This window comes from Neofelis nebulosa, chromosome 3 (assembly GCF_028018385.1).
Source record: "Neofelis nebulosa isolate mNeoNeb1 chromosome 3, mNeoNeb1.pri, whole genome shotgun sequence".
Lineage (NCBI taxonomy): Eukaryota > Metazoa > Chordata > Mammalia > Carnivora > Felidae > Neofelis > Neofelis nebulosa.
The window spans coordinates 129,585,367-129,600,627 of NC_080784.1; the positions used below are offsets into that span (position 1 = coordinate 129,585,367).

The 15,261-nt window shown below is 35.2% G+C and overlaps 1 protein-coding gene across 2 annotated transcripts in view; it reads right to left on the reverse strand.

Annotated features, from left to right (window-relative positions):
- Window positions 1–15,261, reverse strand: part of GRID2 (glutamate ionotropic receptor delta type subunit 2) — a 1,468,772-nt gene that overhangs the window by 682,368 nt on the left and 771,143 nt on the right. For both annotated transcript variants that reach the window (XM_058721904.1, XM_058721905.1), the window contains exon 4: window positions 1,385–1,590. In XM_058721904.1, coding sequence (XP_058577887.1) covers window positions 1,385–1,590 — 206 coding nt within the window. The remainder of the gene's footprint in view (window positions 1–1,384; window positions 1,591–15,261) is intronic.

The following is a 15,261-nucleotide window of genomic DNA, read 5'->3' on the forward strand; positions in this document are numbered from 1 at the left end:
TTGCCAACCCCACATGACTAGAAAGTGGCTGAGATGGACTTGTATCTATCTGTTGAATATCACACTTCTTTTGTGAATTCCTACTAATGATAATAACACCAATTCTAATGTGTCTTCTCAATGAGCCTTCCTGATGTCCGCAACCCCCAACCAAAGATGACCATAGATGCTTCTGCCTCATTTATTATAATTTTAAGATTCTAATTTATGCTATATGTCTTTGTGTATCTGTCTTAAATTTTCTACCAGATTTTGTGTTTCTTGAAGGAAAAAAAAAACAACTCCTGTAAGATTGGAAATATTCTTTCTCTTGTGGAAACATCTCATTGTTCAATGAGACTCTCTGAGTAATTTGATAGATTAGAAAAGGTCAATATTCTACACATGTCCTTAACTGCATAACAAAGTTCTCTATTAAAATGTTAAAAAATGGCATTATTGATAGTTTTCCAAAAGTTTTATTCTTCTTAGTGATTTATATTCTGCTTCAGTTCCTTCATACCAATTATATTATAGAGTGTCAAAGAATTTCTAGCACATTCCTAATTTGGAGGCTTTATAGCAGCACTTTGAGAGCTAAAGAAAGCTTACTAGAGAAGTGAGGAAAAAAGTATTAGTCAAATAGTCACTAAAATTAAAAACACTAATAATAAAACCCAGGTGAAAGTATGTATTGTCATGACCAGTTCTAGCACTACATAAAAATAAAAACGTGAAGTAAGGCAAAATGACAATAATCCTGTCAGGGCAATAGCAAGCATTTTAGAACATAAAGATGTTATACCAATCATTAAAATGTCTTAATTGTATTCTTACAAAGTGTTGGAACTTCTAGCCAAATGAACAGACACAATTAAAATTTTGAAGATGCGGCATCATAAAATGTACAATGGTCATCACTTTGTAGAGCTTCAGACAGTTTTAATTATTTGTCTTTGTACAGAGTTCACAGAAGTAAATCTGCTCTATGTTTCTGTAAAACATAGGCTATGTTCTGGCAATAATAGCCTGATTGAAGTATATCTTTTCTCAGAGGTACTATCTGACTTGCAAAAATTTAAGGATTGGTTAGAGAATTTAGAGAATTTATTCTTGAACATGTTAAAGTAATTCAGGGTCAACAACACTTTTGAACTCCCATGAGATTTCTTAAAATCGTCCTGGCTGTGTGCTTAAATACATAAAAACAAACAGTCTCAGCAATTAACTGGACAGTGTGGGATAAACGCAATGAGCAAGAAATTCAGTGCCACTTCCATGAGTGCTAATGAGAATTGGGTAGTTAATTCTCCAGCACTTCTCTGAATTTTCAACTTGTCTGTTAGGTCTATTCCAAAGCATTTACTTCTTCACCTATCCCTACCCCATGACAACTGTCACTTACCTCAGTAATGAAGGATTTGGCAGTAGCGGGATTCATAACAAGGATGGCTCGCCTAAGAGTGTCTCGATAGCGATTCAATTCTTCTATTCTCAAGGTGTCAAAGAGAGTGGTGATCATTTTATTGATGTTGTTTTCTACCTTCTGCAGTGCAACATCCATTCCTTGCTGAGATACTTTGTCCAAAAACTCCTGTATTCCACGGATATCTAGGAACATTAAAAGCACATCGAAATGTGAATTAGAGCACAAAAGGTAGATAAAAGCTATTTCACTCAAACCAAAATGCAGTTTATTGTTCCACATTGTAGACTATTTAAAACTACTAATTGAGTAGCTGATAGAGCTCTCAAATATATTTTAGGTTTAGTATGATATAATGTGTTTATGTGAAAAATGCAGGCATTATTATTTTTAATTTTTTGTTTATTCATTTTTGAAACAGAGAGACAGAGAGAGCAGGGGAAGGGCAGAGAGAGAGGGAGAAAAGAATTCGAAGCAGGCTCTAGGCTCTGAGCTTTCAGCACGGATCCCAATGGAGGGCTCCAACCCACGAACCGTGAGATCATGACCTGAGCCGAAGTGGGCCGCTTAACCAACTGAGCCACCCAGGCGTCCCAGGAATTATTTTTTAAATGAATTTCTATGTCTCCACTGAGCATTTTAAATTATCTCACCTCTACCAAAATCTTAGGACTGGGTAGAGGGAAGTAGTTGAGGAAGACTGTCATTTGTCTATTTATTTTGCTCAGCATTCAAGAGTGATATTAACTTTAGATAAAATATGAATATCATTAATGGCAGATGACTCTAAATCAAAATTACTACCAGTTCTAGAAACAGGCAATAATATCACTAAGACTTGACATTGACAATCTAAATAGAAAGAGGGTTTTGAGAGGTTATCTTCTAAGCGTTACAGGTCATTTAGACCACAAATAAAATAGCCATTCTTTTGTCATTTTATGAGCACCACTTCCTTAGCTCAAATACGGCAAACCTGGTAGGAGATAGTTCTCTTTTCAGGAGTATGAGGGATGTACTTTGTCTATAAGATATATTTTAACAAAATATTCACAACAAGTCCAAAATAAGCAAAGTTCTAAAAGATTATCAAATGAAAACTATCTCTATTTCATATTTAAATAAAAGGATCAAATCCATTCTAAAAAAAAAGTGTTTAAAGATTGTATTTTGATGTATATTTAAGTAACAATAAGTGTCTGAAATGCTACAAATATTTCTTCACACCACGTTGGCTGTTTATAGAAGGGATCTGAACTTTACAATCTTAATATAGCAGATTTGCTTTAATGATATAATAAACTATATTTTTCTCTATATATCTATGGCTTAGAGAGATTTGAGGGAATAAAAAACTGGTGAAAGATAAGAAGTAAATAGAATTGTAGGTTGCTTATTATGAATGGATTATACTTCAATATTCCCAATTGTACATGTTTGCATGCATGTAAAATTTGTCTCTCAAGGGCAATAATTAGCTCGTGTGTTTTTCATACATTAGCAATTAAAACAATATGTAAGCCCATAGAATTAGAAAACAAATAGCTACAAATTTGGAAACCAATATTTGCTCACACTGAAAGTTTATATTTGCAGGGTTACAAATTAATAAAAATAACTTGCTTTCTTTTTACGATTAGTTTTATTTTAAAACAATTCTATAAATAGTATATGCTATCTAGTGAATCTAAAACTCTTAAAATAGATTACTGTATAAATTCTACATTATATATCTCATTCCTTGTTATATTATAAATCCAGGATATCAGAATCATAAAGCTTGACAGAACAAAGCCTCATCTAGAGCACAAGAGATGTAAAAGCAAGAATAATATATTAATAATTAATTATGTACTCATTAAGTGTCCAAGTCAGGAAGTACCTGAGGGTTTAAAATACTCAAGTATGGATTAAACAAAAGTTTAGATCTAATGAGATTTACAGATATAGGTAGACATATAATAGGACCATGTACACATTCAACAGATGTTCTCAAACCTTGGTATGAATTAGAATCACCTCGGGAATCTTATTAAAAATACAGAAGCCTAGGACCCATCCCAGAACCAAATACCTTTACAATTTGCACCAAAGCAGATCCTTGATTTTGAATTGTAAGTAGTTGTTTCTTTATATTGAATCACTTAAACGTGCAGTTAAATGTAATACAAACCAAACAAGAAATACATTGAAATAAACAAAGATGCCCAGAAAACAGTGTGGCCAAAGCTTAAGGTTCCAGATCAATTACGTTCTAGGAAATCTTCTGTTCACAGATATAACATACTGGTGCAATTTCATATCTTAACTTTGAGGGAAAAAAATGTTCCAAAATGCATTTATTGAATACAGATACAATGCTGTGTTCAAGGAACACAACAATGAATACCATTCCCCACAATGAAACAGACAGTAAGCAAGTAAACAAACTAATAAATACAAATCACACTAAGTTCTTGGGAAGCAACAATAAGGGTGATCTGGTAGATAATGACAGGGTGGCAAGGAGAATCGAGTTTAGTTATAATAGTCAAGGAAGGTTTCGCTGGAAAACTGGTACTTAAACTGATCTAAAACATGAGACGCCATTACCCAAGCAAAGAAGTAGGAAGAGATGACAGCATGATAAATGCCCAAGGCAGAGAAGAGTTTGTGTTTGAAGAACATAAAGGCTTCCAGTGTGGATGCACCCAAGTTAGTGAGGGGAGAACAGAGTGGGGTGCAGATGTATGGAGAGGGAGAGGCAGATTATGTGGTTCCTGGCGAGACACAGAAGGAAGCTTTGATTTTATTCTAAATACAGTTTTAATCTCTTAAAAGTTTAAGTAGAAGATCTAACTGGATGACAACCTATGTGTGAAAAATGAAAAGCGGTCTAAGTCTGAGAGTGACTTGTTTGATAGTATAACTCAAACGAGCTTATAAATAGTTTTCTCTTGATTTAAAACCGTATGGCATTTTTTAGCTTTTATTTTGGCCAGAAATTAAGTAATATGGTATATTGTTGTATAGCCCCAAAAGTGATGTGATACAAGATCGCTATTACAACTTTGCTTCCTTAGTCTGGAATTCCGGTTATCACTACCTAGATAATCTCTTCGTAAAGTTTTCAAGTATTTTTTCTGATATACTGTGTGTAAATTACGGTGGAGGGTCTAAAACACACCAGTTACTATTATTAATAATAATAGTACATAATCACTTATTAGGAGATCACCCTTCCCATGCGATAGAACCTAATTGTCTAAAATTTACTGTTGGCTAGTTACCCAAAATAGCAAGCATGATGTTTTAGACTCTTGAAATGCAGGAATTAAATAGTAACAGCTTTCCTTATTTAAGAATAATACCAAACACCCACGACGTGTGGCAATTGGTAAGCTTAATATGAGAAGAATCTGAATCATGCTGTCTATTAGTTGCTGCATGGAAGCGTTATTAAAAGAGAGAGTGGGCCTTTGGTTTTAATAATTCATGAACATAATTAACCATCACAATTGTTCAGCTGTGTGTCTATTCCTTGACAAGAAATAAAAATAAAAGTCATAGAAAGAAAGAAGACAAGACATAGTGCCTTACTTCAAGAACTTCTAGGCCTGTGGGTGTGACTAAGTGCTATTCATTAACAATAGGAAGTTAAATATAGTTTCGGTTCAGTAATTCCAGTGATTACTGATTCTACTGACCAGATAATTCTAAAACAGCAAGTGGTAGAAGGCTCATTAACTAAGTTATTAAACATAAGATTAGGGAAAAAATTGCTTTTTTTCCCAGGCACTGTAAAGGAACTTGTGCTATGTGAAATAATGACCTTCCAAGAAGCCCAAATCCTAATCCCTGGAATCTGTGAATAAATTATTCAGCAAAGAGGTTTAACGCTCTTGGTGGCATTAAGGTTGTTCATCCCCTGATCTTAAGATGGGGAGTATCTTGTATTATTGGGGTGGATCTGGTGATAACAGAGTCCTTACAATTAGAAGAGAAAGGCAAAAGAGAGAGTCAAAGGGAGATCTGACTACTGAAGAATGAGTTGACCTTGGGGAAAGTTCAAAGAGATGTAACACTGTTGGCTTTGATGAAGGGGGAAGGAGAACTTCAGCAAAGAAATGTGGATGGTCTCTAGAAGCTAGAAAAGGCATAGAAGGTTCTCCCCAAGAGCCTCCAGAAAGGGACACAGGCCAGCTGATATCTTGATTTTAGCCCAATGGGCTTCTACGTCAGCCTTCCAACCTATAGAACTGTAAAATAATAATTTGTGTTGTTAAAGCCTTTAAATTTGTGGTCATCTGTTACAGCAGGAATAGAAAACTAGTAGAGAAGTATACTTGAGTCTAGTCCTTAGGTCAGCACTTTTCAAATGGTGGTCCACTGAATTTAATTTTGTAGTCATCTGGAAAACTTGTTGAAAAATAAGTTTTCTGAGCCCCACCCCACTACAATAAAATAAAAACTCTAATGACAAAGCCCAGATATTTTCTCAGCTGAAGATTCTTAGGAAACCAGTTTGAGAACGAATGCTCCAATTTCTTACCCTTTCTTTCATAGGCTCCTATGAAAAAGCCATGAAGATTATGGATCCTCCTTTTCCCCATATATATAGATACCAAAAACATTATGCATACTGCCTAGATTATGGTCTCTTAGTCTGATCTGCTTGCTCTCCTTCCTTAAAAGTAGTTATTGGAGAACCTGGATTAGCATATTGTCACTGCTCTTAATGATTTTCTTTCTTTTCATGCTACACTGGAAGGTAAAGAATAGATATTCACATGTTAACTAGTAGTGTGTATTACATTTTGTTTAAATAGAGGCAAATTTTATGTATGTATGTATGTATGTATGTATGTATTTATTTATTTATTTATAAATGTTTGTTTATTTTCAAGAGAGAGAGAGACAGAGTGTGAGTTGGGGAGGGGCAGAGAGAGAGGGAGACACAGAGTCCGAAGCAGGCTCCAGGCTCTGAGCTGTCAGTACCGAGCTTGACGCAGGGCTTGAACCCATGAACCGTGAGATCATGACCTGAGCTGAAGTCTGGCGCTTAACCGACGGAGCCACCCAGGTGCCCCTAAATAGAGGCAAATTTTAAATAAAAATCTCAAGAAATATAACAGACATGAATACCCTTCCCAATAACACTGAATTGGTTTCAGTTATTAATTAATCTAACTAGCTGTCTTTCAGGCCTAAGAAAAACGTACTAAGCTATAGAAGATTGAGTTTTCCAGGGAAGCAGACTCTGAGGTAAAGATGGAAGAACAGGATGTTTATTAAGAACAGCCTGCAGGAATAACGCTTCTGTAGCCAGGAAAGGGAGCAAGAGTCAGCAGAGGGAGAGTTGGGATACTGCTCAACCGAATCTGCCCAGACCCCTGGAAGTGGGATGCCCTCAGAGTTCTCTCATGTTAGGGCCAGTGGTAGGAGAAACTTGATCATCCTTCATGGGCTTCGGTTTGGTGGTTCTCCTCAGCTGAGGGCAATTCCTGGGAGGGTACTGAGCTGTCAGTGCTCTCACAGATTGGGGAATAAGTGCTTCAGTTCTGAAGGGGGGGGGGGGGGTTGGATGGCACAGGACAGAATGTATCCAGGAATTTTCCTTGCATTTATTGTTTTGGTTTTCAGGCTAATTTGACATTATAAGTAATTTGCCCTTATAAACCATTGCATCTTTCTTCTTTGAAACAACTATCTATGGAAAACACAGTACACTTGATGTGAGACAATCAGGTTCGGATCCTTACTTTTATGCCCACCTACCCTATGGACTTGGAACTAATTTCATAGTTGATGTCTGTTGTTTTTAGCTTCCCAGTATTTCTTCTCCTTTATTACAAATAACAAGACTTCATTTTTCATTTAAGAAACAAACCTGTCCCCATCCCTTGTATTCAACATTCTATTGTGTTCTATATTCTATTACTGGATGGTCATGTATCCCAGGATGGTCAATTTGAGCTCACCACATTCCTGGATAGTCACAGGATTCAAATGAGGACTGAGATTTGATATGTGGATAATGAAAAAAATCTTTTTATATCACATGTGGTATGATGTACTTTTGGGACTGCGCAGCCAGTGTTGTTTAGAGAGAAGCTGAGAAAGAAGCCAATGTGTGAGGTAAAACAGAGGCAAGGCAGCTGTTCCTTAGGCGTCTCAACTACATGAGTCAACGAAAAAAATTTTTTTTTCTTTTTGCTCACTTAGTTTGAAGTGAATTCTTGTCCCTTTCAAGAGAAAGGGTATTGACTAATACAAAACCTTTTTTGTAAATATATGATAGTTTGGTGATGAAGGTAAAAACACAGCTCCTATCCGTGAGATACATCCAGTTTAGTGGAGCAAAGGATAACTTACACAGGTAATTAGGATTCAGTGTAATTAATGCCAATAAAAGAAATGGAAGCCAGGAATGGAAACATAGGGTTAATAGCAACTAACTACACCTTACTGATGAAAAGAAACATGTTTAAACAAATCACTGGGTTGTTCTGATAAAAGGAAATAGGGCTTTGTGAAATATTAAAGCAGTTTATTAAGCACAAATTTCTAAGCAAGGTACATTTTCATTATCAAGACTTTATTAACCCAGTCAAAAGTCCCATTTGTTCTTAACTTTCTTCTGCTATCTTTTTCTGTGAAAAAAATGAAAAAAGGAAATCTTTATAAGGACTAAAAGTTGATCGAGGTAACATCCTCAGAAGTTGACATTATAGCAACTGTCAACTTCTCTGACATCTGTGAATTGTGTAACCTATTCAGACCATTTCCCACAAAAACTCTCCAAGAGGTAGTGGCTGATTGAAGCTCAATTATTTATTTTATTAAATTATGTAAAATAATGACTCTATCATGGTTACTAATGTGAGATTAAATGTAATCTCTATATTAAAAATGGTTTAAGTTTAATTAATTAGGATAGAGAAATCCCAGGCTACATTAGAATCTAATGTATAAATACATGTCCAAACTGACCCCCAAACCATTAGTACGATATCCTGTTGTACATTGCAAACCAGTGGTCAGCATCCAAATAGATCCCTTTTAGAATCAATTCTTATGTGCCAAGCACTTTGAAAGAATGTTTGAGCAAGACAAAAAACAGTCCTTGCCCTCAAGGAGTTTGTTATTATACCATCTGATGATAACACAGGCCCTACAGTAGATAGAAGAATCTCACTTGACTACTCATTTTCCAAACTATAGTTGCAATTTAACTAAATTTAGTGACATTATCTGGAATATATCAGATGGTATTCCTCAAGATCATTATATTCAAATATCCAACTTAAAATACTGAATTTGGTAGGAAAAGAGATTTGTCACTAAGTCTCTGATTTTTTTTCTCCTCTACTCATCTCTCTCCCTCATTTGAGTAGATTAGGCATGTTTAATCATTTTGACCACTTAATGCATTGAAGACCTCACTTGGAGCAGGAGACTAGCACTGCATTCAGCCAATCCTAGAGTTTCTGAAATGATGACAGAATTCTGAGCATTAAAATTACTATGTAGAATCTTGTGACTTTTTTTTTTAGATAAAAAGGAATATGTCATGTCTCCAGATATGTGAGCTACATCATTGAGCTGAATGCCTTTTCCCAACGTATGAATAGATAGCAAAGCATACTGTACAAAATGCCTCATTTCCTGAGAAAATAAGTCTTTCAACCACTGAGTGATTTAAAAATTTTTATTTAGAAGAACCCTTACTTCAAAGGGAGTTTAAGTCTCCACTGAGTATTTCCTTGCCATTTGTAGTGTATTTAGGAAAAAAAAAAACCATAATATGCTGTCTTAGATTTTGAGGTGACAGTCTAGCAACAGTGGCCCATCACTAAGATTTTCTATTTAATGAGAACTTACTATTTTAGCATTAGATCATAGTGTTTTAGTATGAGAGTCATCTTTACAGTAATGCTGATCAATAAGGACATTTGACTAAGAACAAATCCAAAGTAGTTCAATATATCATTTTTAACTACTCGGCATAATACGTACTAAAGGAAAAGAAATAGTTCAATAAGATGCTTGGATTAATTATACGCTTATTGACGCACATTGAAGTAAATGAGAGAACTGAAAGTTGGAAAGTGGCCAAATGAGCAATAAACAGCTTTAAGACTGTCTAGAGAGATAGTTAATAATATTATAGTCATTAGACATTTGAAAAAAAACTCTCAGGGTAATTATAAACATTTGCAATCAATTAAGAGGAATGTGTCCATTTTACGGGCCTTGATTAAGCCTACATCAAGATGCATGGAATAAATGTTATTCCTTGGAATGCATTCATGAGGATGATCAGCCAGTGTTCATTTCAAAGGGGCTTAACATATGGCAATGTAATTGTAAGGAAAGGGTGATACACTGATGTACTTAATGGTAGTGTGTAAGTACCTCAGGTCACTCGATTATGTATTGACCCTTAATTTGGAATCATTAAACTAATGTTTTCAGAATTCAGGAGAGCCCATAAGTAACTCATTTAGTAATCCTTAGAGTTGAGTTTTGTTTTTCTTTTTTTCTTTGCTTTTGTGTCGACGGGTGTTAAAATATTTTATTTCTATATAAAGAGAGAAATGCATATTTCATTTAATCATTTCCATACTAAGATATTTTATCAACACCTATTATGCACTTTAAGGTCTCTGATTTTCAGAAGTACTCAGTTTAACAAATTAGAGCAGAAATTTACATATGGCCAAAAAACTTATTGTAAAAGAGAATGTACTATCCTGGCACTAAGGAAAATGTCAGAAAGGTTGAAAACATAAATGAGTTCCAGCTAACCAAAATCAACAAACAAAAACAAATTCAAACTAGAATTAATAGGTGTGTGTTTTAGAAATAATTTTAAATGTTGAATTATAAAGACAAGTACTTATAGTTTTAAAATATTTCATATATGTCAATTTAATATTAAATTAAAATTTTAAATGAACTTAATTAAAATAAAATGATCTAATTAATGCTTAACTAAGTATTTTTTTTCTTATAAGCAAGGTTCCCTTAACTGGAAAAAGAAGAACATGGGTCCATATATGCCTACCCTTCACCCAGAGGTAATTTACCCATCACATAATTCAGGTTGGTGACTGAGAGTCCACCAAATGCCTGACCAAATTATTTGATTAAGGGAATAGCAAAGGACCCAAACATGGCCTGAGATTTGATGCATAGATACATACCTACATGTATGATATTTGCTATACAGACAAAGCAGGGAAAGGGTTTTTCTTTAGTGTAATAATCTGTAAGGATATGCTTGGAGTCACTAATGCCATCTCTCTTGCTTAAGAATGAAACCAATACATAAACTGAAGTAGAGATTATGTAATAGATTATGGTAAAATATCTAATTACTTTCAATAAGTTCATGTCTCCATGTCATTACTGTAAAAAGCTGCTTAGATCCCTGTCATTGTATTACACTTCTAGTCTTCATAACTTGATCCATCTAATAGATCTATCAATAGATCAAATCCAGTATTGGGCTGTGGGACCAATATTGTTTTAGGTAAAGGATATTAAGGAATTCAAGTAGTTCATTCACTGAAGCACCCTTCAATTTCACTCCATATGTCACTCTGGTAAATCAGTTCTATTCAGTCCTCCCGGCTATGAAATTCAACTTTTCTCTCATCAATACTCTCAGAATGGAATCCTCCCATTAAAGCAATATATCTGCTTTTATTCTACTTTAAGAACTACCTACTTCTATAGCTTTCTATAACTTTATGGTTTCTGTATATTGTCAGTTCCTTGATTCTGGAATCTAGCCATTGGCTAGTGCATTCAACTAATTCCTTGCATACACCTCTCTGATAGTGAGCCTACCCTGGACTACTACCAATTGCTTTTAATGAGCCTTCCTTAATATCATATTCCACCTAATTGGCCAAACTTCCTCCTGGAGATTTGGTTGAAATCTAAGCAAATTGAGATGCAAAATTAGAAGGGTAATTTGCTGCAAAACATCAATAAGTGAAGAAAATGAAAAGTGATACAATTATCTTTAAGTGATAAAGATTAAAAATTTTTTTAAAAAAGAAATTATTAAAAAACCACAAAGTACAAGTGTGTGTTTTGTTTTCCTAAAAAGAGAGGATTCACTCCGCTCTCTTAGGCAATAAGATAGCAGTTGGTGTATTGTGTAAAAAGTAAATGTATCAGAGCATATACAAAGGTATTAAAAAAAAATAGATAGGGATAAAGACATTTAGAAAAGTGGAATATTCGAAAAGCACAACACATTGAAATTGGGAAATTGCTCATGTTGAAAATGGTACTTATGCAGTAGAATACTAAGAAGGGTTCAGGGGGCATATTCATTTTCTTCACTTATTGATAAATGATTTTCAGCAAAATCATTCTCATTTTATATTATCCAAAATGGATCATTTTGTCCAATATTAGTGTTTTAAGTTTCACATAAAGAAAGTTTTTTTGACAGCTAGAAATACCCATTGTACAAATGTGAAATAGGCTCCTTCAAAATATAATGTGTTCTTTCTCCCTTGGAATATTCTGGAAGGGGAAACAATGCTATGAATCAAAGATGCTGAAGAAGAGGTCTACTGAAATTTCTTGTTTCCAAATGCCTTCTAGAGGAACAAAGCTGACAGTATTGGAACCCCCTGGAGAGTGTTAAAATACTTATGTTGCTGACGCATACCTTGCAACAATTTTTTTTTTTTTTTTAGTGTTTATATATTTTTGGGAGGGGTTAGTCAGAGGATCTGAAGTGGACTCTGTGCTGGCAGCAGAAATCCCAATATGGGGCTTGAACCCATGAGCCATGAGATCATGACCGAGCCAAAGTCAGACATCTAATCAACTGAGCCACCCAGGCACCCTGCAACAATTCTGATTCCAGGAGCCTGTGATGGGACTCAGGTTTTCTGATGATTAAAAAGCTCTTCTAGTCATTTTGATCTATTATAAAATTCAGGTTCTAGGAGTCTACTACATTCAATTCTAAATGAATTTTTTCTATGACTCCATAAACTCTAAATGATCATGATTCAGTTACGCTATTTAGTTTAAAACTGTTGCTTTTACACCTTTTTCCTTTTTTCTTCTTCAAATATCTGATGAATTAGTGTGTCTTCTAAGTTTTGGTTGAGATATAATTTACATACAATAAAACAAACAGACCTTACCTGTGTAGTTCAAAGAGAATTTATTGTATTGCCCTGTGACTACCACTAAAAACAAGATATTGAATATTTGTGTTATCATGAAAGGTTACCTTGTGTTCTTTTCCAGTCTACCCTGATTCAGAGATGCACCTACTTTCTAATTTGTATCCTCAATATTAGTTTTAATGCCATAGAACAGAGATTGGTAAACGATTTCTTAAAAGGGCCAGATTGTAATATTTTAGGCTTTTGGGTTTTGTTTCTATTGCAACTGCTCAACTCTGCTATTGTAGCTCAAAAGCAGACATAGACAACATGTAAACAAGTGAACATGTTGTGTTCCAATAAAACTTTATTTACAAAAAGAAGTTTCAGGCCGAATAGTAGGTTCCTAACCCTTGAGATAGACAATAAAGACAGAATGTATTGACTGCCCTCAGGCTGTGCCTCCTAAACTAGAGCTGGACTCAAATATTGTATATGAATTGAGAACTCAGAACTACTAGTTGGCAAGAAGTCATATTGAAGGCCCTACTGATGTATGTCTCACTCAGGGGTCCTAGCAATGTAAGTAACACTTCCTTCCTCTCTTTTCTAACCTCCATCTCTCCATCCCTACTCCCACACCAGGAACGTCATATCCACTTCCAGAACTACTGTTCTTATATGAACATTACCTCCTTCCTGAAGACATGAGTCACTCATTAGGGGTGGCAATGAGAACTTGTTTAAGTAAATGCCAGCAGCAGAAAATGTAGTACTTTATTGAGATATCTCTAAAATGAGGCTACTTGTAGTAATATGGGGGAGCCATATGGAGCCATACCGGACTTGTTACTGAAGTATACCTACAGGTAGTTTCCCCTATGATCAGAGCCGTCCAATTAGAATTTTTTTTCCCTAAATTTCACTGAAGTGATCAATGGTACCACTTCATCCTTAGAAGTCAGTCAGGTCAGCCTAAACCACTGGCCACGGTAGTTATACATGACAGAATTTCTCCTTGTGAGACAGGCAGACTCTTTGCAATCACAAATAAATCCTATTTACTTGGATCAAAGCCTCTGGCCAAGTAAAATGGTTTATGCAGAAATTTAAGGAGGAAGCTCTGTGACTTTTTAAAGTAGAGTCTTGACAGTTCATGGGATTTATTTAAGTCCTGGACCCTGAGGGGCATAGTTGTGATCAATCTTGCTCATTAAAATCTTGTTTATAGTGTCTTTAAATAAATGCAGAGGAGACAAATTGAATAGATTTGATCCTATTTCCTGTCAGTAAGATTAACCAGAGTGGTCTTAGGACAGGCATTTTTAGGGGGAAATTTGCCAGAAGTCAACAATGTAGAAGCAAAGAATGAATATTTTCGGGAGACAATTTCCATAGGTTTCATGTCTTATTGCGCATTATGGAAGGAGCAGCTCTCCCTAGAGAAGACAGGTTTATTTACAATGAAGACAGTGTCTTTTTTTGGGACATATACCGAGCATGTTTACTTAGAAGCCCATCATAAAAGACACATATTCCCTAAGCCAGGGGTTTCTTAGCTGTCATATGAGCCTGTTTCATGTATAGCATCCGCCTGAGTGGCTCCACATAGCCCTGTGAGACATGAGGTCAAGAGGAACCAACATTAACTTGAGGCTCATGCTGCCTGCTGCACTATGAGTATTAAAGTCCTCTTTCTCTCTAAAGGAGTATAGTGCTTACTGCCAGTACCCATGAAATTGATGCAAGCTCACACAAGTTAGCTTGTAAGTAGGGTAAAATCTCAGATGCCTTGTAGTTCTTGACGATATTATATAACAGCCCCAAGAGGTAAGAGAGCCTGAAAAATGTAGTTTTTCACCTGGAAGTATTGGTCTCTCAAATAAACTTGGCATTTTGTTGGCAAATCTGAAAGGAAGGAAGGTTATTTTGCAGGCAAGTACCTGTTTGTGCTGATGAATCAGCCTACTTTGGCCCAATGGCTGTCCTGTTTCCATACTTCCAATGATAACCAAATCTTCCAAACTGACATACAGTATTTTTTCCTTGAATGATACTAATATTTTAAAGATCTGCAGGCTTGATGTCATTGTCTCTCTTTAATAACGATGATTCTATGTATTTCTTTTGTAATTTTTAAAAAAATTTACAGTTAGTCAGAAATTAATCTTATCCTTATTTCTACAGCATCAAAATACTCTAATGGTTGAAAGCAAGGACTACGTATGAGACTATCATTGTTTGAATTCAGGTTTCTCGACTTATTTGCAAGTTACCTGATGTTCTTTTCATTTGCAAAAATCATCATCATCATCACCATCACCGTCATTATCTACCGCAGCAGGCTGCTGGGCAGCTATGAGGCTTAAATGAGATGATACATGCAAAGCACTTGGAATAGACCTCGGGTATAATAAATGCTCTCTGTAAGATTAGCCCTATTAATTATATTCTTGGGTAATAGTTCATTAAATTTCAGCTCAGATACTACCTTAGTTGTGTTTTGTGAGCAAGTTACTCAGTTTTTCCCTCCCTGTTTTCCTATTTGTAAAATTGTGATAATAGTATTACCAACTTCATAGAGCTTTTGAGATTATATGAGCTAATGTAAAATACTTAAGTTTAGGGCCTGGCCAATTAAACACTCAGAGATAATATTTTTAATATTTTTCTTGCTGGAATACTTGTTCACACTTTCTGTTTGAGTGACTGTCTCTCATACACTGTGAA